General features: G+C 43.2%; 2 protein-coding genes across 6 annotated transcripts in view; one reads left to right on the top strand and one right to left on the bottom strand.

Annotated features, from left to right (window-relative positions):
- FOXJ2 (forkhead box J2) overlaps nucleotides 1-20158 on the bottom strand; it is a 35406-nt gene extending 15248 nt beyond the window's left edge. The window contains exons 1-2 of one of the 5 annotated variants that reach the window (XM_053403017.1): nucleotides 19193-20158; nucleotides 1344-1699 (exon numbers count right to left, since the gene is read on the bottom strand). In XM_053403017.1, the coding sequence (XP_053258992.1) occupies nucleotides 1344-1676 (333 nt within the window). In that variant the 5' untranslated portion in view covers nucleotides 1677-1699; nucleotides 19193-20158. Of the gene's footprint in view, nucleotides 1-1343; nucleotides 1700-10269; nucleotides 10357-19192 lie in introns of those variants that run through there. The other 4 variants (XM_053403016.1, XM_053403015.1, XM_053403013.1 and 1 more) reach the window with 4 other exon arrangements.
- A 3681-nt stretch (nucleotides 20159-23839) lies between these two features.
- Nucleotides 23840-25605, top strand: part of PSMA4 (proteasome 20S subunit alpha 4) — a 201514-nt gene continuing 199748 nt past the window's right edge. The window contains exon 1 of the mRNA XM_053403023.1: nucleotides 23840-23844. The gene's annotated coding sequence lies outside the window, so the exon portion shown is untranslated. The remainder of the gene's footprint in view (nucleotides 23845-25605) is intronic.

Here is a 25605-nt window from a genome sequence, read left to right as displayed (position 1 = left end):
CTAGGGAGGAAAAAAATGACATAGCTAACAGGCAGGCTGCTCACCCATGCCCTTACCACCTCCCTAGCCCAAATGCTGCTGCCTTCCCCTCAGCCAGAGTTCCCAGGCACAGCTATGGTGCTTGTTGTTGTTCTGCCACATTGAGAGGGGGGAGCAGGAGATGGAGTATTGGGTGGGATGGGAAGGATGTGGCAGGCAAGAACAGTGAGGGCTAAGCAGCCTCTTTCCACCTACCACAGCTGCCCTGGAAGTCATCCCACCTGTGGTATTTTGGAGAAGCAGCAGCCAAGCTTCCAACCCCAAAGAGCAGTTCCCCACCAGGATGCAGATTTGCATCTCTTACCTACACAATGGGAAATCCTGAACAGAGAAAAGGCAAGGTCTTCTCTTAGAACCAATGTTCTACTCCAGGGATGGGGAACATTAGGCCCAGAAGATGGAGGCATATGTGACTGAAGAAACCCTTAGATTTTGTGTTACTAGAAAGTAGCCTGCTGTGCATTTCTCTGCCCAATTCTTCCTCTGGCCCTGCACATCCCTGGCAAGTGGCCTCTAGAAGGTCCCTCATGAAGGAACTGAGTAAAGTGCAGAAAGTTCCCCCACCACAGCTCCTCAGGCAAAAGTTACAGCACAGACTGACTCACCGAACCCCAAAAAGCTAAATTTCTCCTTTACTCTGCAGGAAGAATTAAGGCTGCATGAAACACATGTGACTAATCTGCAGCACACAATGGTAGTTATGGCGTGTACCTCCACCTACCTCTAGCATGGTGAAATGCCATGGACTGCATATTTGCTATGGCACATTAGCCAATCGCATGCTCTAACTTGGCCCAAGAAGGCTGGCTACCACTGGCACAGAAGAGCGCCTGACTCGAAATAGGAATCTGTAGCTCATATTCCACCAAGCCTCCTAAGTGGAGATTATTATTACCCTCTTTATCTGCATTGAACTAGAAACTATATTTATATATGTACTTATTGCTGATGTTTTTACTGTTGACTGCTTCAGGATGTTTCATGGGAAGAAATTAATAAATGAAATCAATGTTATCTATTTTAAAGATACAGAATGGACTTCAAGCGTATAGAAGAGGCATGGAGAAGCTGAAGACTGAAACACTCATATGGGAAAGTTTCACCTCCCCTCTGGTCAAAATTTCGAATGTAAGTACCTTGAGGCGGAGATTTGTTTTTGTGTTACATTCAGTCTGTAAAACACCATGCACATTCATGGCGTGATCATACACTATAACGTTAAATGGGAATGGATTTTCATAGGAGCAGAAGCTGGAACTTCTGCTCCTATGAATGAACTTCTGAGAATGCCCAAGTCTACTTACCTTCCACCCAATGCCAGCATTCTTATAGTAGGGAAAGTTGTCACAAATCCAGCGATAGATCTCACTGAGGGTCATCTTCTTGGCCGGGGATGAATTGATAGCGTAAGTGATCAGAGTGGCATAGCTGTAGCGCGGCTTCCCATCCTGGTGGACTGCAGCATCATCTTTGCTCAAGGTGGCATTGGGGTCAGTGGGGGAGCCAGGAGAGCACTTCCGACCGGCCCCTGGGGGACCTGACTGGGAGGCACCCCCTAATTTCTCAATAGTGGCTCGCAGAGTGAGCTGTGGGAGCCAATCAATGGAAGTGAGGCTGCTTTCCAGATCAGAGGCCATGATGCTGGAGGCAAAAGTGTCTACTGTGGAGAAAGAAAGAGATACAGATAGATGGGGCTGTTGAAATATGATCACATTATACGTTTTTTTTCTCCTACAAGGAAAAAAACCTCAGTATGGCCAAACAAAAGCTGCATCACCAATAGCTGTTTCCAAAGCCACAGACATTACTGCATTTGCTTGGTTATGTGTAAGAACTACTGTAGTATGACGTTGGGCAAATCTCCAGGACCGGACGGATTGACTTCCAAATATTATAAAGTTTTGAAGGAAGGGTTATTACAACCTCTGAAGGAAGTCTGTAATGAGATTATGGAGGGGAGAAGGGCACCCGACACATGGAGGGAGGCCTACATCACACTTATACCAAAGACAGAGACTGAAAAGACCCAACTTAAGAACTACCGACCCATCTCGCTACTAAATGTGGATTATAAAATCTTTGCTGATATTTTAGCAAAGAGACTGAAAAGAGTTTTGATGGAGGAGATTCACGGAGACCAAGCGGGCTTTCTCCCGAAAAGGCACTTGTCAGACAACGTAAGGAATATAATTGACATTTTGGAAAAGTTGGAAGTGAATATAAATACTAAGGCAGTTTTGATATTTGTGGACGCCGAGAAAGCCTTTGACAATATATCTTGGAGTTTTATGCTGAAGAACCTCCGGGGGATGGGGGTAGGCCAAGGGTTTGAAAATGGTATAGGTGCAATATATTCTGATCAGAAAGCAAAATTAATTGTAAATAATGTGGTTACAGAAGAGTTCAAGATTGAAAAAGGGACACGTCAGGGGTGCCCTATCTCCCCACTACTCTTTATATCGGTCCTGGAGGTTTTGCTAAATATGATTAGGAAGGACCAGTTGGTTAAAGGGGTTCAGGTCGGAGCTAAACAATATAAATTGAGAGCATTTGCAGATGACCTGGTACTTACATTACAAGAGCCAGAAGCTAGCACGAAAAGAGTTTTGGAAATAATTCAAGAGTTTGGTCAAGTGGCAGGATTTAAATTGAATAAGTCAAAGACTAAGGTATTGGAGAAAAATCTAACACAGTTTGAAAAAGAAAGGTTTCAGAATGTGACAGGGTTGACTGTGGTTAAAAAAGTGAAATATTTGGGGATAAATATGACAGCTAAGAATGTGAATTTATTTAAAGATAACTATGAAAAAACTTGGATAGAAGTGAAAAAAGATTTGGAGATTTGGTCAAATTTGAAGCTTTCCTTGTTAGGTCGAATTGCAGTTATAAAAATGAATGTATTGCCAAGAATGTTGTTTTTGTTCCAAGCATTGCAAATAATAGACAAGACGGATTGTTTCAAGAAGTGGCAAAAAGATATATCTAAATTTGTCTGGCAGGGCAAGAAGCCCAGAATAAAATTTAAGATATTAACGGATGCAAAGGAAAGAGGGGGATTCGCCCTGCCAGACTTTAAACTGTACTATGAAGCGGCAGCTTTCTGCTGGTTGAGATTGGCTACTTCTTGAAAATACAGATATTTTGGATTTAGAAGGTTTTAATAACATCTTTGGGTGGCATGCATATTTGTGGTATGACAAGGTTAAAGCACATAAAGGCTTTAAAAACCATATTGTTAGAAAAGCACTACTAAATGTCTGGACTAGATATAAAGATTTGTTGGAAAACAAAACCCCAAGGTGGCTGTCGCCAATGGAAGCTAAGGCAATTAAAAAGTTAAATATGGAGTCTAAATGGCCAAGATATTGGGAAATTCTGGAAAAGGAAGGGGGCAGATTGAGATTGCAGAGTTTTGAGAAACTAAAAGGGAAAGTGAGAGATTGGTTGCATTAGCATCAAATAAATGAAGTGTTTAAAATGGACAGTAAAATGGGCTTCCAGGTGGAAAAATCAAAATTGGAGACTGAATTGTTAGAATCCAGCACTAGAAATTTGTCAAAAATGTATAATTTGCTGCTGAAATGGAATACACAGGATGAAACGGTTAAATCAAGTATGATTAAATGGGCTCAGGACATTGGTCATAACATTATGTTTGCTGACTGGGAGAAGTTGTGGACCACCGGGATGAATTTTACGGCATGTAATGCCTTAAGAGAAAATATTATGAAAATGATCTATAGGTGGTACATAACCCCAGTCAAGCTTGCAAAGATTTACCATTTGCCTGACAATAAATGTTGGAAATGTAAGGAAAAGGAAGGCACATTCTTTCACCTCTGGTGGACGTGCCCGAAGATTAAGGCATTCTGGGAAATGATCTATAATGAACTGAAAAAGGTATTTAAATATACCTTCCCTAAGAAACCAGAGGCCTTTCTCTTGGGCATTGTCGGCCAAGGGGTGTTAAAGATGGATATAACTTTTTTTATGTATGCTACAACAGCAGCAAGAATACTCATTGCGAAGTACTGGAAGACACAAGAGCTACCCACTCTGGAAGAATGGCAGATGAAGGTGATTGACTATATGGGCCTGGCAGAAATGACGAGCAGAATCCGAAACCAGGGAAGAGAAGCAGCGGAAGAAGAATGGAAAAAATTTAAGGACTATTTAAAGAAATATTACAAAATTAATGAAAGTTAGAATGATGTTGGACTAGAAAATAAATGGTTACTATTAGTAATGGTTAAGATAAGGAGAATAAGGAAGATTAAACTAAATTAAAATAAGGGAAGATTTGCTGAATAATTGATTAGAAATTGGAATACAGAAAAGGGAGGCATGAGGAAGTCGGAGAAGAAAGGTATAAGAAATTAAGATCTGAAATTGTACTTGTTTTTTGTTTTTGTTTGTGTGTTTGTTGTGTTTATTGTATTGTATTGTTATGTTCTTGTGGTTATAAAAAATTCTTTAATAAAAATTATATAAAAAACAAACAAAAAAAATATGTGTAAGAACTACTGTATATAGGTCAGGAACGAAGATGACAACTTTCTGAGCCAGACTTAAGAGAAGTTAGAGCAGGCTTGTATAAAAGTCACTCTTTTCCTTACCTATGGAGAGTAAGCTTCCTCTCCAGGCAACAAGAAAGGGAAGTGCTAAAGAAGTTGAACCACAAATTATTGCAACATGCAGGTGAGCACAGGTAAGCTCATAGAAGTTTGTGTGGGTTAGTTACAATGCATCATAGTCACTTGTCCATATTTGGACATTTAAATTGTATTTCTCAGTGATGTTCTGGATACAGGCGGCAACCACTTTACATGGGGGTTCCGTTCCTGGCCCCCACGTGCATCAGTGCAGAACACATAAGCCCACCCCACCCCATTAAACCACTGCCCCCATTCCACCCTCTTTTGGGTCCAAAAGGACCCATGCGTCAACTGGACATGCAAAATGGTCACTGCCTGTAAGTATTGTTTTGTTCTGATGCATATCATGACTGCTTTGTTTTACAATTAAAAAGAAGGGGGGAAATACCCCCACCACTCTTATTACAGTGCTTCTGACATGAGAGGAGTGAAATATGCCTTGAAAGGTTAAGCCACCATGTTGAGTGCACAAGTCCCATGAAATGAGCAGCAGCTACACAAGAGCATTGCCTGCTAGATTCTACCTCATGAGCTGCATCTGTCTGGCTCTCATTCTTTTGCCCTTAGTGTTAAATAAAATCTACTGCTTGAGGCAGGGATAGCACTCGCCCAAAGATTCTGAGATCAACTCTGCAACCTGTACTATTACCCAGCTAATTTGGGGGAAGGGCACCTCGATGGAAGAAAAGGGATAGCTCTGTAACAACACTTCTCTCCAGTACAGAACTTTCATATACATTTAAAAGACTGGCAACTAACAAGCTCAGCTAACAGATTAATTAATAAGCAGACAAGTAGTGGCTGAATGACCACATGGAGGGGAAGGTTTAGTTTCCCTTGCAGGTTATTTCTCTTGTGAGCAGTCTAGCTGAGGCAAGGAAACACCCATCAGCGAATGAACGTAACAATTAGTTGTTTCTTTTTAAAAAAACCAGGTATTTTAGGATGACAGGGAGCAGTTGCCCCAATCCAAACATGTATGCACTCAATGTATTCTACACCACTACTTTCACAACACAAAATGAGCCTATCTGGTCTTTAAGGACTTACACAAGAGTTCAACAGTACTTGTTCCATTACGCTCTCAAACGTGTATGCATCTGCTAGCTTAGACCCGCTTGTCACACTCATAACCTTTAACGGTATTTCACATATATTTTATCAGTCTTTACAACAACCTTAGAATGGTGGGCTGGTGCTACTGCCTCTGTGTTAGGGGTATATATAGTGAAAACACTGGTCAATTTGACAGTACAGTGGTACCTCGGGTTAAGAACTTAATTCATTCTGGAGGTCCGTTCTTAACCTGAAACTGTTCTTAACCTGAAGCACCACTTTAGCTAATGGGGCCTCCCACTGCCGCTGCACGATTTCTGTTCTCATCCTTAAGCAAAGTTCTTAACCCAAGGTACTATTTCTGGGTTAGCGGAGTCTGTAACCTCAAGCGTCTGTAACCCAAGGTACCACTGTACAATGATGTATGAATACCACTGGGCAATCATTATGTATACCCCTTGAGCCATATCAGCAGTGAAGTAAGTTACTATAGGATTAAAAGGTTTATGATGATTTACCAAATCATAATTTCAATGGTGCCAAGTTCTAAAATGGTCTAGTGGGGCTCAAGTCCATCACCCCTAATTCCCCTGTCAGAGGCAAATGCCAATTTTAAAACGTATTCAGGTTAATATCAATCCAAGCCTATTGATATCAGCAATGCTATCTCATTAAGCTAAATATAATCTCTTTCCAGCAAATTATTGTAATAATACTAATTCCCCATACAAGAGCCAAGGACATTCTTGATTCTTCCAGGATCTAGAAGCAGTTTTAGCTTTCAATGTTAGAGTATCCCTCCTCTAAGAGAAGCTGTTTCGGAAGGACTGAAAGGGAAGAGCAGAGAAAGCAATTGATAGCCCTTGCAACCAAAGAAAGAGGTAACCCTTAACCCACAAATGAGATTACATACGTATGACAAGATTTGAGGGGAATCTTTTGCCCTCTACCACATTCTGTGGTTTTTCTACATTTACATGGATTTTAGCATATATACAACCCTGTTCACAAGGCAATTTGTGTGGCTCAGAAAGGCAAGGGGGGGGGGATAAATATGCCGCTACCTTTCAGCATGAAACAACTAACACATTTCAATGTGACTAACATGTGTGACCTTAGGGTGAAAACTGAATCCAGTCCCTAGTCTCAGATTCCCTGCACTGTGAATTCCACTGATTGGTAGAAGGTGGTATTCTGCTTGTCCTGCTCTTCTGCTAAATTCTTTCATCCGTGCCTCATCCTGCCATGGCAAGCCATGCCTCTGAATTCACACAACAGGGTTTGAGAAGCTTTTCACATGCAGTGATGAAAGCATTAAGGTTATAAGCAGGACAGCCAGCCAGGTGCAAAACAGTAGCTGGAGTGGCAGAGCCCATTCAAAATGATGGCTTTGAGGGGAGTAAATTACCTACTCCACCCGACAGGCCACACACTTGGATGACCTGAACCAAGTACAAACTATACCTGAGTTACTATAGACCAGGGATGTTCAAATTCTAATGTGTGGGGAATGAAAAACTTGTGTTGTTGCTATAGTAAAAAAATTGGGAGTCAGAAATCCTTGCTCATCTACTGCAAATCATCCAGCCATCATTCAAGAAGCCATTGATATATCCTGATCTACCTCCTGCCCACCCCAACTCTGAAGCATTTTTATAAAAACCATTGATCAAGAAGCAAGCAGTGTAGCAGTTCCAAGTACCAGATAGCTTTATCTTTTTAAAGAAAAAAATTCTTCTCATGTTCATGAAAAATTGGGTATAAGACTGAACGTTACCTTGAAACACATTGTTCCAGGTGGATGATAAAAACAAGACTCATCTCTCAACAAGACGCATCAAGTTACACTTGCTTTTTATTGTTATAACCTGCCCTGGGACCTTATGGTGAAAGGTAGGTAAGCAATCTAATAAATCAATCAAACAAGCCCTTACAAAATGTTATATTTTGTAAATGAGTCAATTAACCAAATATCTGTGTAACAACAGTTTGGCAGCTCTACACATTTTACCCACTATCTTTAACTTAATCCCAAATCTTCTTTCTTAACTGCATTTTCTAATAGTTATTGGGTCATAACAGTAGCTTGTCATCTCTTCAATTTTTACAAATATATATACATACTAAAAATGTAATATTTGACAAGGAAAATAACGATGGCGTCTAAACAAGGTGAATTTAAAAGCGAGAAGGGGGGAACACATGGGATAAAGGACAAGCATCATATCTCACAAGTAGTGAAGACTTTTAAAATTGGAAACATATGGATATATGGTTAAGAAGGGGGTTGTCCTACCAATGCTATTTATGAAGTGGAAAGAGGAAATAACATTTTTCTTGTCCTTTCCCATTATCCAGAAACCTTGCTGCATGCACTATAGTGGAATCAGTTGCTCAGGTTCAGGGCTGGAAGGCAACCAGCCACAAACCTGAGCCCTTTCCAGAATAGGCGGGGAAATTTTTAAAAGAGTGGGAAAGAAAAAAAATGTTGTCTCTTTTCCTATTCCGTTCCTGAAAACTCCCCTCCTTCTGAAAGTTCTAACAGCACTACAAGGCTGGCTGGCTGGCAGCTTGAACTGCAGCAGTTGGAGGCTGAGAATAGACTGAAACATTGTTTCCTATTTTTTACCCTTTTTCCCCTCCAATATTGGGCACTTCCACACTTATCAGTGTGGAAATGAAATGGAATTACCCAAAATCACGGTAGTACAGTGGTACCTCGGGTTACATACGCTTCAGGTTACAGACTCTGCTAACCCAGAAATATTGCTTCAGGTTAAGAACTTTGCTTCAGGATGAGAACAGAAATTGTGCTCCGGTGGCATGGCGGCAGCAGGAGGTCCCATTAGCTAAAGTGGTACTTCAGGTTAAGAACAGTTTCAGGTTAAGAACGGACCTCTGGAATGAATTAAGTGCTTAACCCGAGGTACCACTGTACTTGCTACATAAGGGGGATTTCCTAGGTAAATTAAGAGAAAACTATTTGTAAAATGTACCAACATCCTGTGAACTTCTAGGAAACTGAGAGTGCAAGTCTTTTTCTTTTCTTTTTTTTAAATGGTACAAGGGGTTATAAGTGCTTGAGCAGGCCAATTGCATCTAACAGTGAGAATACTATAGGTGGGGATTTAGGTCAGGGTGGGGAGAGATAAAGTTCAAACTCTCTTTTTACAAACACTGATCTCACTGGAAAAAGACTAGAAAAACACCACATAAATATCTGGACAACAACTGAGGAAAAGAACTGGTCTCCAGGTGGGAATGCCTTAAAATGAATTTGGCTGGGCAATAACCGTTTTCATCACTAGTGTTCTACTGCCTGTGAACACACACATCAGTCACATGCAACTAGGGAAAGACCACTGTAGTTGCTTCATCCATGAAGATGCTGATGCCAAAGAGAATTTTAGCTCTACTTGTGTCAAGACTTCATGGAGACAGCATCCTGGTACCACGGAAAGACATACCTCTTCCAACAGAAAGGTAAAACAAGGGGGTTCCAGGCCACTTTCCAGTGGCTTTCCAAATTTCCTTTCCTTTATGCGTAGGATGCTGAAGCAACTGGATGTCCACAACACAGAATAAAAATAAACATCATTTGATTTTTAAATAGTCGTCCATAAAGTATTTCAGGTTGTTTTACAAGTCATACTAAGAATAAACCCTTGAATCAAGGGTTTGAGGCCTGGCAAGTAGGCAGGGACAAAGAGTCTCATATCCTTATTTTGCATCTAAAGTCATTTACTCTTATTCTAAATGAAAAACACTCTCACATACATATTAGCAACTAATAAATGCACTTCAGCCACAAGTAGACTGGAAAAAAGAACAACCCTGTTTAACCACCCTCATTGTGAGGACAACACAGGTTTAAATGAAGTTATGGGTAACTAATCTGTTCTAAAGGATCATGGGTATGCTCCATCCTAGGATTCTAGCACATACTCTTAGTGTTCTAGAACTACTAATTTTAGACTGAGAATATGGAATCAGAAATGCAAGATCTTTCAGATATGGTCAAAAGACACACTGGTACTAATCTCAGATTAACAACACCAAATTAAAGAATGCAATTTGAATTTATATTATATAGCTGTATATACAGATAAGACCAAGAAAAAGGTCTTAAAAGTTTGCAAGTTGTAGCTGCCTAGTAAGCATAAGATTGTATGGGGTGGGCAGAAGCAGCAATGCCCGTACTCTCTTTTTGTGTTATGCCAAACCCTTGTGGCAATCATGAGGTGACTGGCACAGTCAACAGTAAAATAAGAATATGTAAGACAATTCTCAAAAAACTTTTTTGAACAATATCAAATTCCAACATGAATTTGAAGTCAGTGGTGTCAGTGGCAGCATAGTTAGCTGGCAGGCTACATTCAGAAATGCAGATTGAGGTGTTCACTGATTTTTCAGCTTGGCCCTTCAAGATACAGGCCTCCCCGCACTTATGTGTGATCAACTTGCGTGCAACCGTGTATATGCTTGCTGCCGGGAAATAAATAAATAATTCGCTTCTAACCTGAAATGGCAGGAGAGAGCTGGAAAGTCTTTGTGGCTCATAAGGAGACCTTCCCTGAGCCTGAAGTGGACATCAGTAAGCCTAAAGTCCAGAAAAAAGACCTGTGAGGGCTCCAAAATGGCACATGGGAACCATTTTGGAACCCGCTCAACAGCTGTTGGGTGGGAAGCTATATGTACTGCAGCAGGCTCCCTGCAAAACGTAACCTCCGCCTAAGTTGGGAGCTGCTTGCAATTAGTTACTGCCCAGGAAACAATATACAGGCAGTGACTGTTTTAGGCATGTCCGATATGTGCATAACCGCACACACATGCATCACACCAAACCCAGGAGTGACCCAAAATGTCACAAAAAGGGATGGATGCAGGCTTTTTCATTCGGTGTTCTGATTATATGCAATTTCACGCAAGCATGCATATGACCCAGAACACAACCCCTGGCCTGTATACTTTTAATATTGGGTTGATTAGTGCTGAGCTTTGCCCAACCCTAATTCCACACTAACTCATCTCTGTTTTTCAACACCCTTCCTTTAAAACCAACTAGTATTGCCCTTCTTTTCTAAACCCTCAGAAGATACCCCATATCCCCAAGAAAACACCAAACATCAGAGAGATTAGTGGTCATGCCTGCCATACATTTCTATTTTGATATAAAAGATGTTCTATGGCACCTTAGAGACAAACAGATTCATTGAAGCACAAGTCTATGTTATCAGACACTGTCCTGTGTTTACTGTGATGGACTAGACTAGAATGTTTCCTACTATGGAATTTGTCCCAGTTTCTGTTCAGATTAAATGAACTATTTTGCCCCCTTATAACTGATTAGGATTAAAGTACTTTGTTATGGGGTTGTGAGATTAGCTATGCTGCACCTTCCAAGACTAGCCAAAATGTTTTTGCACTCATTTTGAACTGGGCATCTGCAACCACTGCAGGGCTAGAAATAAAACAGACTCAAAAATAAAGACCACTAGAGCCTCAAGTGTCAGTTAGCACAGGCTAAAGAAGTCTTCCACATCTTCATTCTCTGGCTGGCTGGGGCTGATGAGAGTTGTAGTTCAAACTATCTAAAGGAAAGCAGGCTGGGGAAGGCTGCCCTAGAAGATGATACAAAAAACTAAACATTTTTGGGAGAAGTGGATAGTAGGAAGGAGAATTAGTTATTGAAATAAAAAGACTATTCTCAAATACAACAGTGTTATGAATGCCACCAGCAGACACAAAGAAAAAAAACTTGACAAAGGGAAAGAGCTGGGAGAAGCACAACAATGTAGGAAGAAATGAGAACATTAATGATGAAGGTGAGAAATTTCAAGACCCAAAAGATTCAGGTAAGGATTTTGAACTTGATGCAATAAACATAAAAAACCCACTAAATGGAAGGGGGAGCTGACATTTGAACCGAGACACTATAGCAGCAAATGAAGATAAAAGTCTCCTCCTCAATGTGTCATGGGAGTAAAAAGAAGAAAACTACTACGTGCAGTTCAGTCTGGGAAAACCCCAGCAAATCTACAATTATCTATGCCTATTGTACAGTATTTGCAGTTTGTAAAATTCTGGATGCCCCATGGGGAATGAACTATAAAATATTCAGATAGAAAGCTTTAGTCATTGAGCTACTAAAATGAGTGATAGAGCATATACCATGGATTTTTGCACACACATTTTGCAACTTTATCACAAATTATTTCTGGCTTGCATCTGAAGAGTGTGGCCAAACTAGATGCTACACACAGGTGTATGTAACCTCGCCCCTACATTTTTTAAAGTAAAAACACACACCCTAAAAGTAGTGAAATGGTATCCTGGGGAGCTGCTTAACTCTAGCCCCACCAGCTGTTTTTTCATTCAAAATATACCCTCCCAAGCTACTTTTCCACTTGTAATGTGACGTGCTGGTTTTTTTTTGAGGGGGGAATAATGTCTGAGTGGGAAAATGACCTGAGGTAAAGGGTTAAATGGCCCCTACTCCAAGTTCCTCAAATTAAACTTTCAGCTTTGTAAAGATACATTTGGTTGGCTTTCATTTTTTTAAGTTGCAAAAAAATTATATGAAACATAATAAATGTGATCTCTGATTTCAGAGTACTATGGTTGCAAAAACAACCATCAGGGTCAAACTGCAGAAATCAGTGTTTGAAATTCTCCAGGTGCCAGGTGCATTTTGCTACTGGCGTGGGTCCAATTGAAACTATGTGGAGATATCTGGGTGCCAGGTTGTCAACCACAGTTTAGAAACCTCTGCCTTAGTCCATAGTTTCCACTGTGTATGTTTCTTCTTCTTGCATACTGGGACAAGTGAATTGTTATAAGAGCAAGGCACAGTCAAGCAACGTAGTTGAGATCACAGAATTGTAGTGTTGGAAGTAACCCCGAGGGGCATCTAGTCCAACCCCTTGGCGAATAGACAGTCCATTGTGGCAACCGAAACCTAGATTTAAGGTGCCATTTGGTGCCTAGCTTATGTATCTGAGTATCTAACACTGGAAGAAATACCACTGTCGCTAATTTCTGTTAGTAAACACTCATAAAAGGTTGATATTTATGAGCATTGACTCTGAAATCTAAAAGGACAGTTTAACCATAACAAGGGGATGAATGAAAGGGTCCCTATCTCTTCACAGCAATGGCAAATTAAAACACTAGAGTCAAGTGTTCAAAAGTTAGAGCCATAATTAGAGCAACACTTACAATAAAAATCTTCACTCCAGAGCAGTGTTTCCCAACCTGTAGGTTATGACCCACAAGTGAGTCACAGGCTCTGTAAGTTATCCCAAAATAATTATTACTTTTATCCCTCTTAACCAGTACAAGGAATACCTCTTACAACATTTTGCTGGCATTTTATAGTGCTGCGTTGGCACTTATAACGGAACAGCGGAAAGGCTAAAGTCTTACATTTTAACACTTGGGAACTACTCTATTGTGACAGATCCAGCAACAGTTTGCCACAAAGGTGTTCTAAGCAGCCCGCGCATCAGAGGCAAGCTGTAATAGTCACTCACAACAATTCTTTGTACGAGCACCTTGTGGTGAACGACCGCTGGATCTGCTTCCAGGGTTAGTTACTTGTTAAGTCAAAGGGGATTTGAAGTTTGCTTTGTCAAAATTTGTCCACTGTCCTTCTGCTGAAATAACACCAGAAATCTGAGTGATGTCACTCAAAGTTGCCTTTATCTGTGCAAAAAGAAAAACAACACACTGAAATGTTGTGTGACAGGACCCTCAAACGTAAATTATCGGAACTGAAGTTATGAAAATTTTGGCTTCGTGTTACCAAAATTACTCAGTTACCACTGAGTATCCTGAGCTTCCTGATGAAGCAATATCTGTGTTGATGCCATTTGGTAGTACATGCAAGACAGGTTTTTCAGCAATGACTGCTATGGGGACAAAAAAAGTAGCAAGCGATGTATCAATAAAGATTTGAGGCTATGTCTAACAACTAACAAACTCTGCACTGACTTTCTCATTGGCAAAATTTGATTCCAACATCCCACTGATAAATTGACTTTATCATGAATAAAACTATTAAAAATATTCATTTGTTTGTTATCTCCAACACCGATTTTGTAACCGTATGTTTTTAGAACAATTTTAATAGTTTATGAAGCAATACCCTGCAATCCTATGATTAGTGTTCTTACATTCCCATTTTTTTTAAAAAAAAATTGTGAGTAACTTTGTAAGGACTATACATATTTCAACAAATTCCACATGAATAGGCGCATTAAGGAAATTTTTGCTTGGATGCCTTGAGCAATGGTTATAGAATACGCAAAGCTGAAGTTAAACTGCACGAAACCAATAGTTGCCATAAGGTTCAGAGTTTATGTGACAATAAATTGATGGGTCACCATTATCAAGCAAATTTGAACTTGTGGTTCACCATATCAAAAAGTTTGGGAACCACTGCTCCAGAGCACTATGTGCCAGGTTGTATTTGACTATAGAGCACAATGGTTAAAAGTCCCAGGAGGTACGAGGGTGAGGGGAAAGATATACACTAATAAATAACAACAATAATAATAACTAACAGGTAACTACTACTAGACAAATAACAATAATAAATACAGTGGTACCTCGGGTTAAGAACTTAATTCGTTCTGGAGGTCCATTCTTAACCTGAAACTGTTCTTAACCTGAAACAGCACTTTAGCTAATGGGGCCTCCCGCTGCCGCCGCACGATTTCTGTTCTCATCCTGAAGCAAAGTTCTTATCCTGAGGTACTATTTCTGGGTTAGCGGAGTCTGTAACCTGAAGCGTCTGTAACCTGAAGCATCTGTAACCCGAGGTACCACTGTAACAGGTAACTACTACTAGAGTCTCATAAGCCAGGAAAGTCTAGATACTATCAGAACATACATATGATCCACTGGATCCCATGTCATGCCTTTTTTTTTTTAAAAGCTGACAAGCCTAACTAACTGTGAACTGCATCCTGCTTCAAATTTCTATCCACCTCTTTAAGGATTACAACCCATAAATCCCTAAACATTAACTGTCATTCCTGCAGATACCTTCAAATGACAGTCAAGGTATTACAGCACACAGCAATACAAAGGACTTCCTGTATGTTTATGAACTGCCTGCACTTTCCCTCATATTCTCAGACAGAGAAATGGGGGAGAAAATCTTCTGCAGATGGGCAGCATGCCATTCACATTCAGAACCCATGGTGGCTTTGTACAGATCTCCCTTCTGTACCAAATTCCAGGCCAAAACTAATGTTTCTGACTATATATATGCGGAAATGGGCCAACCTACACTATTGTATGTTCTAAACTCTGCTAGTCAAGTGGGTGTAAACCTGCACTGCTATCAGCATTTCTATCATTACCTTGGATCTAATGAAGAACCCTGCATGAAGGAACCAAAGAAGATGAAGACTCAGGCTTGTACCATAATCAATTAGGTCATACAACATTTTCTCCCATCCTCAAAACCAACTAGATATCTATGGAGCAGCATTAGAAATTCCCTAGGTGCCAGGTGCATTTTGCTACTGGCACAGGTCCAATTAGACCTCTAGATGCCAGATGGGCGACTGACATCTCCATCTGGCTGGCCAGTCTAGCTTTCTTAAGCAGGTAAGCAGAAGAGCTTATTTAATGCATTTATAGCCCACTTTTTTCTCCATGGAGTACATGGTTCACCCCCCCCCTTCAGTTAATCCCTACAAGAACCCTGTGAGGTAGGTGAAGAGGCTGTGCCTGACTCCAAGGTCACCTAGTGAGCTTCATGGCTGAGTGGGGATTGGAACCCTGATCTCCCAGGGCCTAGTCCAACACTCTAACCACTACACCTGGCTTCCTGGAGTCCTCCTTCTAGGGGGCATCTCTATAAATTAAGTAGGTAAATATGGGGAAAGCAGAATGTCACTTCAAGAAGTCTGTAATATTTTTGTTGAAACTTGAATTTGATTTATTCTGGATTGTTTTATTTGATGTTTTAATGTGTTGTGAACCACTTTGAGATTTTTTATTTAAAATATAAAGCAGTATAGAAATGAAATTATTAATAATTACTAACAACAACAACTTTCAGTGGAAAAAATGGTGCCTATACATTTTGTTGTGGTGACCATAACCTAGGTTTAAGATGCTATTTGGCAATTAGCTTATACAGTGGTACCTCTGGATACGCACACCTCCAGCTGTGTATCCTTCAGGATGCGAATGTGGCAAAACCAGAAGTATTTTTTCTGGGTTTCGCCACGCATGCATGCACAGAAGCAGTCCCTCCGGTTGCGGAAACTTCAGGATCCGACCAGAGCTTCGGAACGGATCCTGTCTGCAACCGGAGGTACCACTGTAAATCTGAGTTTCTAACACTGCTACAGAGGAAACTTTTATTAATTACTATTTTATTTTATTTTATCACACTCATTTTAAAGTTTGCTTGATATTTGTTTTACTATTATATACAAAATGAATAATTTGTACTCAAAACTAGAGTAAGTTACATTTTGTTGTTAAGTAACTTTGAATAACCTTTGAAAAAGTGTGATATAAAAAGTTTAAAGCGTATTTTTAAAATGGAAAGCTCAGGCCTCAGTTACATTAGCAGATCACACATATCTGCACAAGCTGGAGACAAACATTAACTTCTGAATAGAAAGGTACAATGAATGAGAGTTCAATCCTGCCTGTGTCAGGAAGTGACATCTGACTGTGAAGCCCCAAATTCCAGGTACCGGTATGTAGGTTCTGGTTGTGGCTACTCATGGTGACAGAGCAGGCTCTGACCCAGCCCAAAAACACTCTTCTGTATTATTCATTCACATATTTGAGATATTAAGATGTTGTTTTCAAACCCTCTAGGCAGAAGGCAAGAGGACCACTGACCTAAAGGACTTACAAAATTAATGAAACTAGACAAAATTCAATTAAAAATGGATTTCAAGCATCCACCTATATAAACTGGAAGAACTTTCACAAGAGGCAGAGGTAATCACAAACAGATTTCAAAGTAACAATATTCAGATTTTCAAATTGTTTTTCAATTCTAAAGACCATTATTCTGATCCCTCTGCCTTAGACACATTACTTTTTAAAAACCCTAATTAAATAAACATGCAAAGAACCAGCATCATCTCCAATTATTTTTCATTATTGCTTAGGCAATTTCACCTATAACCATTATTTTACAACAAGCCTTTTTAGACTTTTGGGCCATGATCCTAAACAGACTTGTTTTACTTTTGAGTTAACATGCATAGATTATGGAATTAAAACTCAAAATCCTTGCTAATCATCGTTAACTTGCAAGTTCACAATTCTCAGTGCTATGTAAGAGATGCCAGAGGAAGTAGATTGCTTACTCTGACATATCAAGATGATGAATCTAGGTAACTTTTAATTAATTTTCTCAGATCTATAAACTGATATTTGGGGGGATTCCTGATTTTCAAGTTGTGGGACATTAATTAAAGTTATGAAGAAGTACACTGTGAGATGGTCCAAGCTTCTTCCTCACATTCCTTTTCCCACCTTTTGCTTACATACCTGGGTCACAACAACTGAACCACTCCACCAAAATACAGGCTGGAGGCATTGATCAGGTAACTGTCCCCCCCCCCCTGATTTTCCATTCCTCACAGCCAAATTTTATAATAGACAAATTCTTATTTTATTTGCAGTGAACTATTTAGATGCCATATATTGGGCGTTTTAGCTCTCCAGAAAAATCTACCTGTCCAACTGGGATGCTCCGTGAAAGTTTAAATGTAGGGCTGTTACTCAGCTAAAGAAATCTGAGTCCATTAACTTCATGTGTTTTAGCTCATTAATGACATCTGCATAAAATCTGCACACATGAAAAAGCAGTAGTTCTAAAGAAAAAAAGCATGTTACAGCCTGCCTTGAAAAGTGGTTGCCTCTCTTACAGAGAGAGGTTGGATAGCCCCCTATCAAGGATGCTGTAGCCATATATTTCCTGAAGCAGGGATTAGGGCTAGATGTCTTCTGAGGTCCCTTCTGACATACCTTCTGTTTTCAGATGATGCAATTGCCCATGTCACAGCAAGTGTCATCTAAAAAAGGCACCCCCCCTTCACATAGAAAGGAATACCTTTTTGTCATGTGGCCTTTTTAAAATAATTACTTGAACCAAAAACAATCAATCTGTTCCTAAAACCCACTCCCTATTAAGCAGAGGAATTATGTTCATTTATCAAAATGCTTTCCATTGATTAAACTAACTATTAGTCAATTAAAATACTGCAGGTTAAAAAAAAAATCAGGCATGGGCAATTGATTTTAAACGATTGGGCAGTTTTGAATTTACATTGATTACATTCAGAAGAATCCCATAACTCCTCCTGTGAATACTTTTACTGGGAATACTCTAACAGTAATTACAACAAGGAATCTTTTGAATTTAAGATTGCTTTTCAACTGATTTAATCCCAAAGTGGATGGAGATGTCAGAGGTACATCTTAAGTTAGTATTCCTATTTTCCCCTCAAAGTGATCACTGTCAATGGAATCTATAAAAAGCACTATCTGAAGTGGTCGCCCCTTAGGCTTCTATTTCCTACCAGGAGCAGCTGCAGTGTGTAACTTGCTCTACTATGCACTGCTGCCAAAAGGATTCCACGACCTGAGATTTAACTCTCCCATCCCAGGACATGGGCACCAAAATTTGTCTGTAATACTCAGTAAAGTAGGAAGATCAAATCAAGGACGGCACTAGTGGAATGAATGCAAGGCCTTCAAATGCACTTGATTTCACATACTGCAGATGGATTTCTCAGTCCAAATCCAGATCATACTCTGACACGAATCAATGAGCAATAGCTAAAATCTCTGGGTTCTGTAGTCCCAATCATTAACATGCATTAGAATCCCTATTATTCCCCTTTGAAAGAATGAAGGAAAGAGAATTAACCTAACATACACCAAAAACAAGAAGATTCACACTTGAGAGACTTAACATAGTCTTATCGTCTGAAGCTTATGTCTCACACAGAGTTCAGCATGTACAGGATTATGCTGACACCATCCGAGCACAGTTGCATTAATGGTGTGATGTTACCTCTGAAGTAAATAATCACACACACTCCGCCCATTAACTTTCAGTCACTGTGAATCTTTCCTCACGGACTCCTAAATGGTAAGATATATACATACCCCTGACCCCTACCCAGACCCAACGTGCTGAAAAACAGTGTGTTGCTTACAATTCCTTGAGACAGGCTCTCCACTAGAAAAATCAAACAGGTGAATTATTATTTTTTAAATGGCAAGCAACATATTCCAGAAAGCAAGCCAGCAAAACATACAGAGAAAGGAGGCATAGAGGCTTCTAAGTCAGAATATTGAGAGAAAGAAAATATAACAAGGAAGAATGCTGGGGAGAAAAAACAGAAAAATAGACAAGGCAAGATATGTGATGCAATATTGTCACTCACGTTAAGATTTTCTGCAGTGGATGCGTCTGGACTTATTTCAACGAGAGATGTCCTTCACACTCTGCACATAGGCCTCATGCTCAAAAGTGATGCTGCTGTGGATTTTTCTGAGTTGTGAACACAGAGGTAGAGATCAGCTTTGGGTTTCCAAACCCTTAAGCTACAGGTATATATATTCCTCCTCTCTCCTGCTGACTAGGCTTGAAAGATGTCAGTCTTTTCTCCTCCTTTTTCTTTGTTGGCGAGTAGCTATGAATGGGAACAACTTTCACCTCCTTTGGTAATTAAGAGTTCCTTATTTTCTTCAAGCTAACACACACCCTATGAGAAATCTTAGGGAACAAGCATCTTTTTCGTTTATCCCAAGGAGTATTTGTTTTTCCTTTAAAACTGCTGCGGGTCCTCCTCTCGGACAGCTGTTTGATACTATCCCGTTTCCTCTGCCTGTCAAGCGTCCCCTTCCCCTTCACAATTGATATCTGACAGCAAAATGGGCTGGGGGGCCTGCGCTCAAGAGGGAAGGCTGCTCCTTGCTTGACTAGCGTGAGGAACTTATTTATAAAGTCGGCGGCTCCAACAGGCCAGGGGAAAATCTGCTTCCTTTCCTTGTCGGCGAGCAGGTAGGTACCGATTTTAAGTTGCAGCAGAGAATTTAAGAGGGAAGTGGTGGCTGTGGCTGTTGTGGCGGCGGGGGGGGGCGGTTTAAAATAAAAATACGACGGCGCGAGAGACGAGGTCGGTCCTTCCTCCCTCCCTCCCCTCTGGCGGCCGCTAGGAGCTCTCCTTCCCGGCCGGGGCTCCTTTCCCTTCCATTCCGCCGAGAGGGGCCTTTAAATCCTCGGTCTGAGGCCGAGGCGGGCAAGAAGAACTTGCGGGAGTGGACAACTGACCCAGACGCGGGGCCTAGCTGCGCGCTGGCTGTCCTTGGCCTCTGCGGGGAAGGAGGCGGGGGGCGGCGCGGGGGGGGCGCTTCTCCTGGGCCTCCCCGAGATGATCCCCTCCGCCGCGCAGGGAGGGCTCTTGCCCCGCGAGCCCGGGGCCGGGAGGGCGGGAGGAAGCGGGAGGGCTGCGCGGGGCGGGGGTGGCGCCGCCGCCGCTCGCTCCTCCTGACTCGCTTGCCACGGGAGGCCGCGGCGGCTCCTGGGCCTGGCGCTGCTGCTGCCCGGGCTGAGGCCCGCTCCCGGGGGTCTTCCCGAGCGGGGCGGCGGCTAGGCAGACCCTCCGCAGGCCCCGGCCTCGCTGCTGCTGCTGTGCTGCCGCTCCTGCCGCCTGTCGCTCGCTCCGTGTGCTCCGGGGCTGCGGCTCCACTGCAGGCCCCGGCTCCTCCCCGGCCTCCGCTCCGCCTCCCCCGGCTCCCTCCAGGCCGCGCCACCCCCGCCTCCCCGCCTTAAGGTGGCTCCTCTCGCAGGAGGCGGCGGCGGCGGCGGGGCCCCGGCAGAGGGAAGCCAACCCGCTTCTTCCCCATCTCCTGACGGAGGCGCTTCCGTCGCCTCCTTCGCAGCCTGAAACACCCCTTTCCCCTCACGAAAAGCGCCAACGGCCCACACCCCCTTCCACCGCGCGTGCCCCCGGCCAGGGGGCGGGGGGGCTCCGGATTTGCCGCCCCCTCCTCGCCCCCCCCCCGTGTCTCCCCTCAGCTTTTCCCGCGAGTAGACCCGGCTCCCCGGTTTAAGTTTGAAACGTGCCAATGGGGGGGGGGGGAGCTGAGCCCTTGTCGTAAACGAGGAGCTCGTATTTCGGAGTTGTGCCCGGAACGGGGCAGGAAATACACCATCTCATGGGGGGCAGAGAAAACGCGGGCGACTGTGCGTCTGAATGTACTTTGTAAAACCCGCCGTGTCTTTCCATAAAAAAGGGGAAGCATAAACCACTCCCTGCAGGAGCACCTTGTGCCGCCAGAGTTAGCTAATAGTTTAAGGGTGATTTGATGCATTTGCTTAGGCTCAAGTCAACGTTTGCCCACTGCTGTTACTTTTCTGCTGAAGTTTGGGAGGGTGCCCATTTGCAACTGATGTCACTCAAAGTTGTATTTGGGCAAGAAGGACAAAAACTTTCTGGACTGTCATGTTGCAAGGCCTTCGAAGGTACATCGTTTGCAAGTGTGGTTCTCCAGATTTTGACTTTGTTACCAAAATTACTCAGTCATGACGTGAGTATCCAGAACTTACTGACAAAGCAATATCTGTGATGCTGCCATGTGCATGTGTCATTTGGACACGTGTCAGTCGGTTGTTGCGTGTATGTATCTTTGTGAGACAGCCTTTTCAGCATTGACTATCTGACAATCATCAGATCTGACATTGAACTACTTGTGGCAAAATGCAAGCTCAGCCATCTCACTGACGCTTGCCAAAATGGACTTTATCATAAATAAAAGTATTAAAAATATTCATAGCTTGTTATTTTATTATTTTCACATATGTATACAAGAAGCAACAATCAACCCACCCCCACTGAAGCACAAAATTTCTACTTAATTACATTTCACTTTCAAGTTATTTTAAGTTTTTAAACAAAGGCATCATTGCACAAGTTGTAATTTGCCCTTGGAGGCCTAGGACATCGTTTTTCAAACTGTGGTCTTCAAGCTTCATTCAGGTGGTCCATTGTGTATTTGCATTACATATTCATATTGACTTTTAATTTTATTTCTATTGCTCCTTTTGTTTCTTAGATGAAGTCTATGGAATTCAAATTGTAATTCAATACAATGTTATACAAGAAATAAAATCAGCAATAAATATTCAATTAAAAATCACACAGCATCTCACAGAGTGTGTTACAATTGCTTCAAGAGACAGACAAATGATTACATGGTCCACCAAGAAGACCCTTACCAATATTCAAGTGGTCTGTGGGGGCATGAGAGGGAGTTTGGGAACTGCTGATTTAGGATACGTAGAAGTCTCAGGTGGTTAAAATAAAGCCAATACATGGGGAAAGTGAAGAACATCCCAAATTTTTGCCTGGAAGAAAATTCTCTCTGATTTAAGCACAAAATTTATTTCAACAATTTAGCACAGACAAGAAGACCAGCAGGCAATAGCTGGAGAAGCAGCAAGAGTGTACTCTCTAATTTTTTATGCCTAACCCTCCATGCACCCATGTTTTGTTATGCCACCACATGACCATGGCAGCCATTTTGTAACTGATGCCCACAGCAGTCTCTCAAAATTCAAAAAGTGCCCACTGGTCCAAAAAGGTTGTTGACTCCTACTTTACAGTTACTTCTGCAAAACTGAAAAGCGCTCGGCAGGATGCTAGAGAGTCCCAGAGGATTTGGGATGAGTAGAAACTCAGTTTGGGGTTCCCACCCATGTCCCCCCCATACCTATAGATAGTTGTGGACCTGAGTGCAGCGCCACTTGGAACAGCTTATCACAAAACAAAACTTTAGACCAAAATGATGTTAGGGTGTCTGATGAGACTGTCTCCTTGCGTTATCTTTTATTTAGGATAGCAGCCCAATGCTTATTTTGAGATGAATAATCTCCCAATGCTGATTCAAAAATATGTTGGAGGTAATTGGTATGTTTAACCCAAGGCTGAATGGGATTTATCTGGGGACATAGAAAATTGTTGCTGTTTTTTCATTCAGACTGTTTGGGCAACGGGGAGCTGGGGGAGCTAGTACTCTAACCAGCTTCAGCCTTGTACAGCCACAGGAAGGATTTAGGAATGATCTGAAGGGTTGTTTTAGATCAGGCTTCCTCAACCTTGTCCCTCCAGATGCTTTTGGCCTACAAGTCCCATGACCCCTAGCCAGCAGGACCAGTGTTCAGGGATGGTGGGAATTGTAGTCTCAAAACTACAAGGCGGGCCGAGGTTGAGGAAGCCTGTTTTAGATCATATGGGAGCAATAATCATAGGCATTGAACCTCAGTTACAACATAACTGAGTAGTAAGTAAGAATCCCTGAAGGTTTGAAAGCCGCTGCCTCCTAATGCCAAGTGCAAACAGGTGACCTCCTTGACACACAAGGGGCTGCTCCAAACCAGCAGCAATATGAGTGGCAGGGGGTAGGGTGGCCTGTGCCACTTTAGGGGGCACATGGTAGAGTCCTCTTTTGAATGCTCCCTTCACACACAAGAACTCCTGAGGTGGAGTGGGATTCCACCCCCGTTCTTCCCCTCTTGGTCTTGCTTGCAAGGCGTCTCTGAGAGGAGGGGAATCCTTCAAAAATGAATCGCTGGTTGTACCAGTACTTCAAGCACCGCATTCTGCTGCACGTGTAAACAAGGTTATAGAGAGGAAACCGGCGCAGAAGAAAGGAGAAAAGTAGCAGGGTCGCTGGTGTGTCTTGTAAGAGCTGAGTAGGCCAAGGCCAGCTAGGAGTTGCTGCCAGCAGGCAATGACGCACTTTGCACAATGGCAAGGTTGGAGCTGAGTGGGAAGGGCGGCATCCAGGTCTCGATGCGCAGCAATATTCCGCGGCAGAGGCGAGCACCTGTTGCGATCCGCAGGCCGGCCAGTATTTATTTTTTCCGGAACCATGAGGACTAGGCGCGCCCTTTTGGAGACGCCACGGAACACTCTGCCGCTTTGCCCAAGCACTGACGCCGCCCCCGAATGGCGGAGGGCCGGGTGCTCCGAGCAGGGCGGCGGGCGCGCGAGGCCACCTTAAGAGGACGGCGGAGTCGGCGCGGCGGCGCGCAGGCGGCTCCTCCCAGCCCCGTGTCGGAGGCAGCCGAGGAACGTGTCCCGGCTCGGCCGCGGGGGAGACGCGCGCCTGCCCGCCCGCCTGCCCGCTGCGCCCTCGCCAAATGGCCGGCGGGGAAGCCGCCCTCCGCGCGCCCCGGGGCGGGGGGGGGGGGCGAGGGGAACGCCGAGGAACCCGCGGGGAGGGAGGGGGAGGCGTCTGCAGGAGCGGAAATGGCTCGCCTCCCCTTCCCCGGGCGCCTCGGGGAGGAGGGGGCCGGCGGAAGGGCGGGGGGGGCGACCCTCGGGAAGCGCCGCCGCGGACAGCCCGGCAAAGCCGGGTCTGCCCCTCAGCTGGCGGGGCGGGAGCCGCGTTGGGCGCGCAACGCCCCTTGCACGGAGCCAGTCCCGGAGGCCAGCGCCTCAGGCGGCGGCAGCAGCAGCAGCATCCCCGTGTCGCGCTTTATTGCGCCCTGCTTCCCCGTGGCCGAGGGGGGCACCATCAAAAGCCTTGGCCTGGCCCTGGCCCGTCTCGATTTCTTGTGGGTCTGGTGCAGACACCTGCAAGCAGAATTTTGAGGCCGTTTAGGCACCCCTTTACAAGAAAGATGCACTTCAGTGGGTTGCCCAGGGCACGACTTTAGTTGTGCACCAGAGGTGTCTCAACCTGGGTTTGAAAGTATAATTGTCTTTGCTGTATTCGTGTACATCTGCTCTATGTGGGGGGCTTTCCTTGTTGCCTGATCCAGAAGCTGCAGTTAGTGCAGGATGCTGCAGCACAATTGCTGACAGGAGTGAGGCCTTGTCGGCATGTGACACCTGTGCCCAGAGATCTGCACCAGTTGTCGATTTGCTACTGGGCCAGGGTCAAGGTATAAGGAGGCCCTTAACAACTTGGGACCAGCATCCCTACAAGATCACCTTACCCACTCAACTGCTTCGGTCAGCGGAATTGGTACCGCTACAGGTGCCACATAATACCTGTCGCGCATTTGTAATAATTTGATCGTTTAGTGTGGCAGCACCTACACTTTGGAGTCTGTTGAGTCTGTTGAGATCAAGTAGGTGCCTTCACAATACTTTCTTCAGCACCTACTAAAAACATTTTCGTTCATAGAAGCCCACCCAGATGTTTAGAAAACTCGGATAATTTTAACATCTGTAAGTTTTAAAGTATGGTTGTTACCGTAGTTTTTCTTGAAACTCCTAGTCACACAGGGGAGCCAATCACTCTTCCTTTTTTATATATTAAAAAAATCATTATATTCATTCTAAACAAGGGAAGGGAAAACTACAAGCCATACAACTATTTGTAAAAAAAAAACTTAGTTTCCCCCCAAAAAGACTAAATGCATATTGGCTATGTAAATGTCAGGTATAGATAGCTGAATTACCCTTAGTTTCTATTCGAGAGAGAAATGGGGGGGGGGGGTAAACAAGGCATTACAACACCATACAGCAAAAACCAAAGGGTATTTATATAAGCCATTTCTCTCCCAGCCTCCCATCTGACCCACTTCCCTCCCACCCAATTTGTACTCTGGAAAAATAAATGTTGGCCGGGCAACCACTGAGTTCCCAGAGCAGCTCCAAGGGTTGGGATAAGTAACCTCTGGCCCTCTGAACACTGTTGGATCACTGCTCTCATCATCTCTGAGTATTAGCCAGGCAGGCTTGGGACTGATGGGAGTCGGAGTCCAGCAACATCTGGATGCCACAGGTTCCCCATTCCTGATTCCAAGGGAGTGGAGTAAGCAAGTTACCTGCAGTTGCTG

The sequence above is a fragment of the Podarcis raffonei genome, chromosome 9, assembly GCF_027172205.1.
Source record: "Podarcis raffonei isolate rPodRaf1 chromosome 9, rPodRaf1.pri, whole genome shotgun sequence".
NCBI lineage: Eukaryota > Metazoa > Chordata > Lepidosauria > Squamata > Lacertidae > Podarcis > Podarcis raffonei.
The sequence above is the reverse complement of the archived record's forward strand: the minus strand, read 5'-3'. Positions and strand labels throughout refer to the sequence as shown.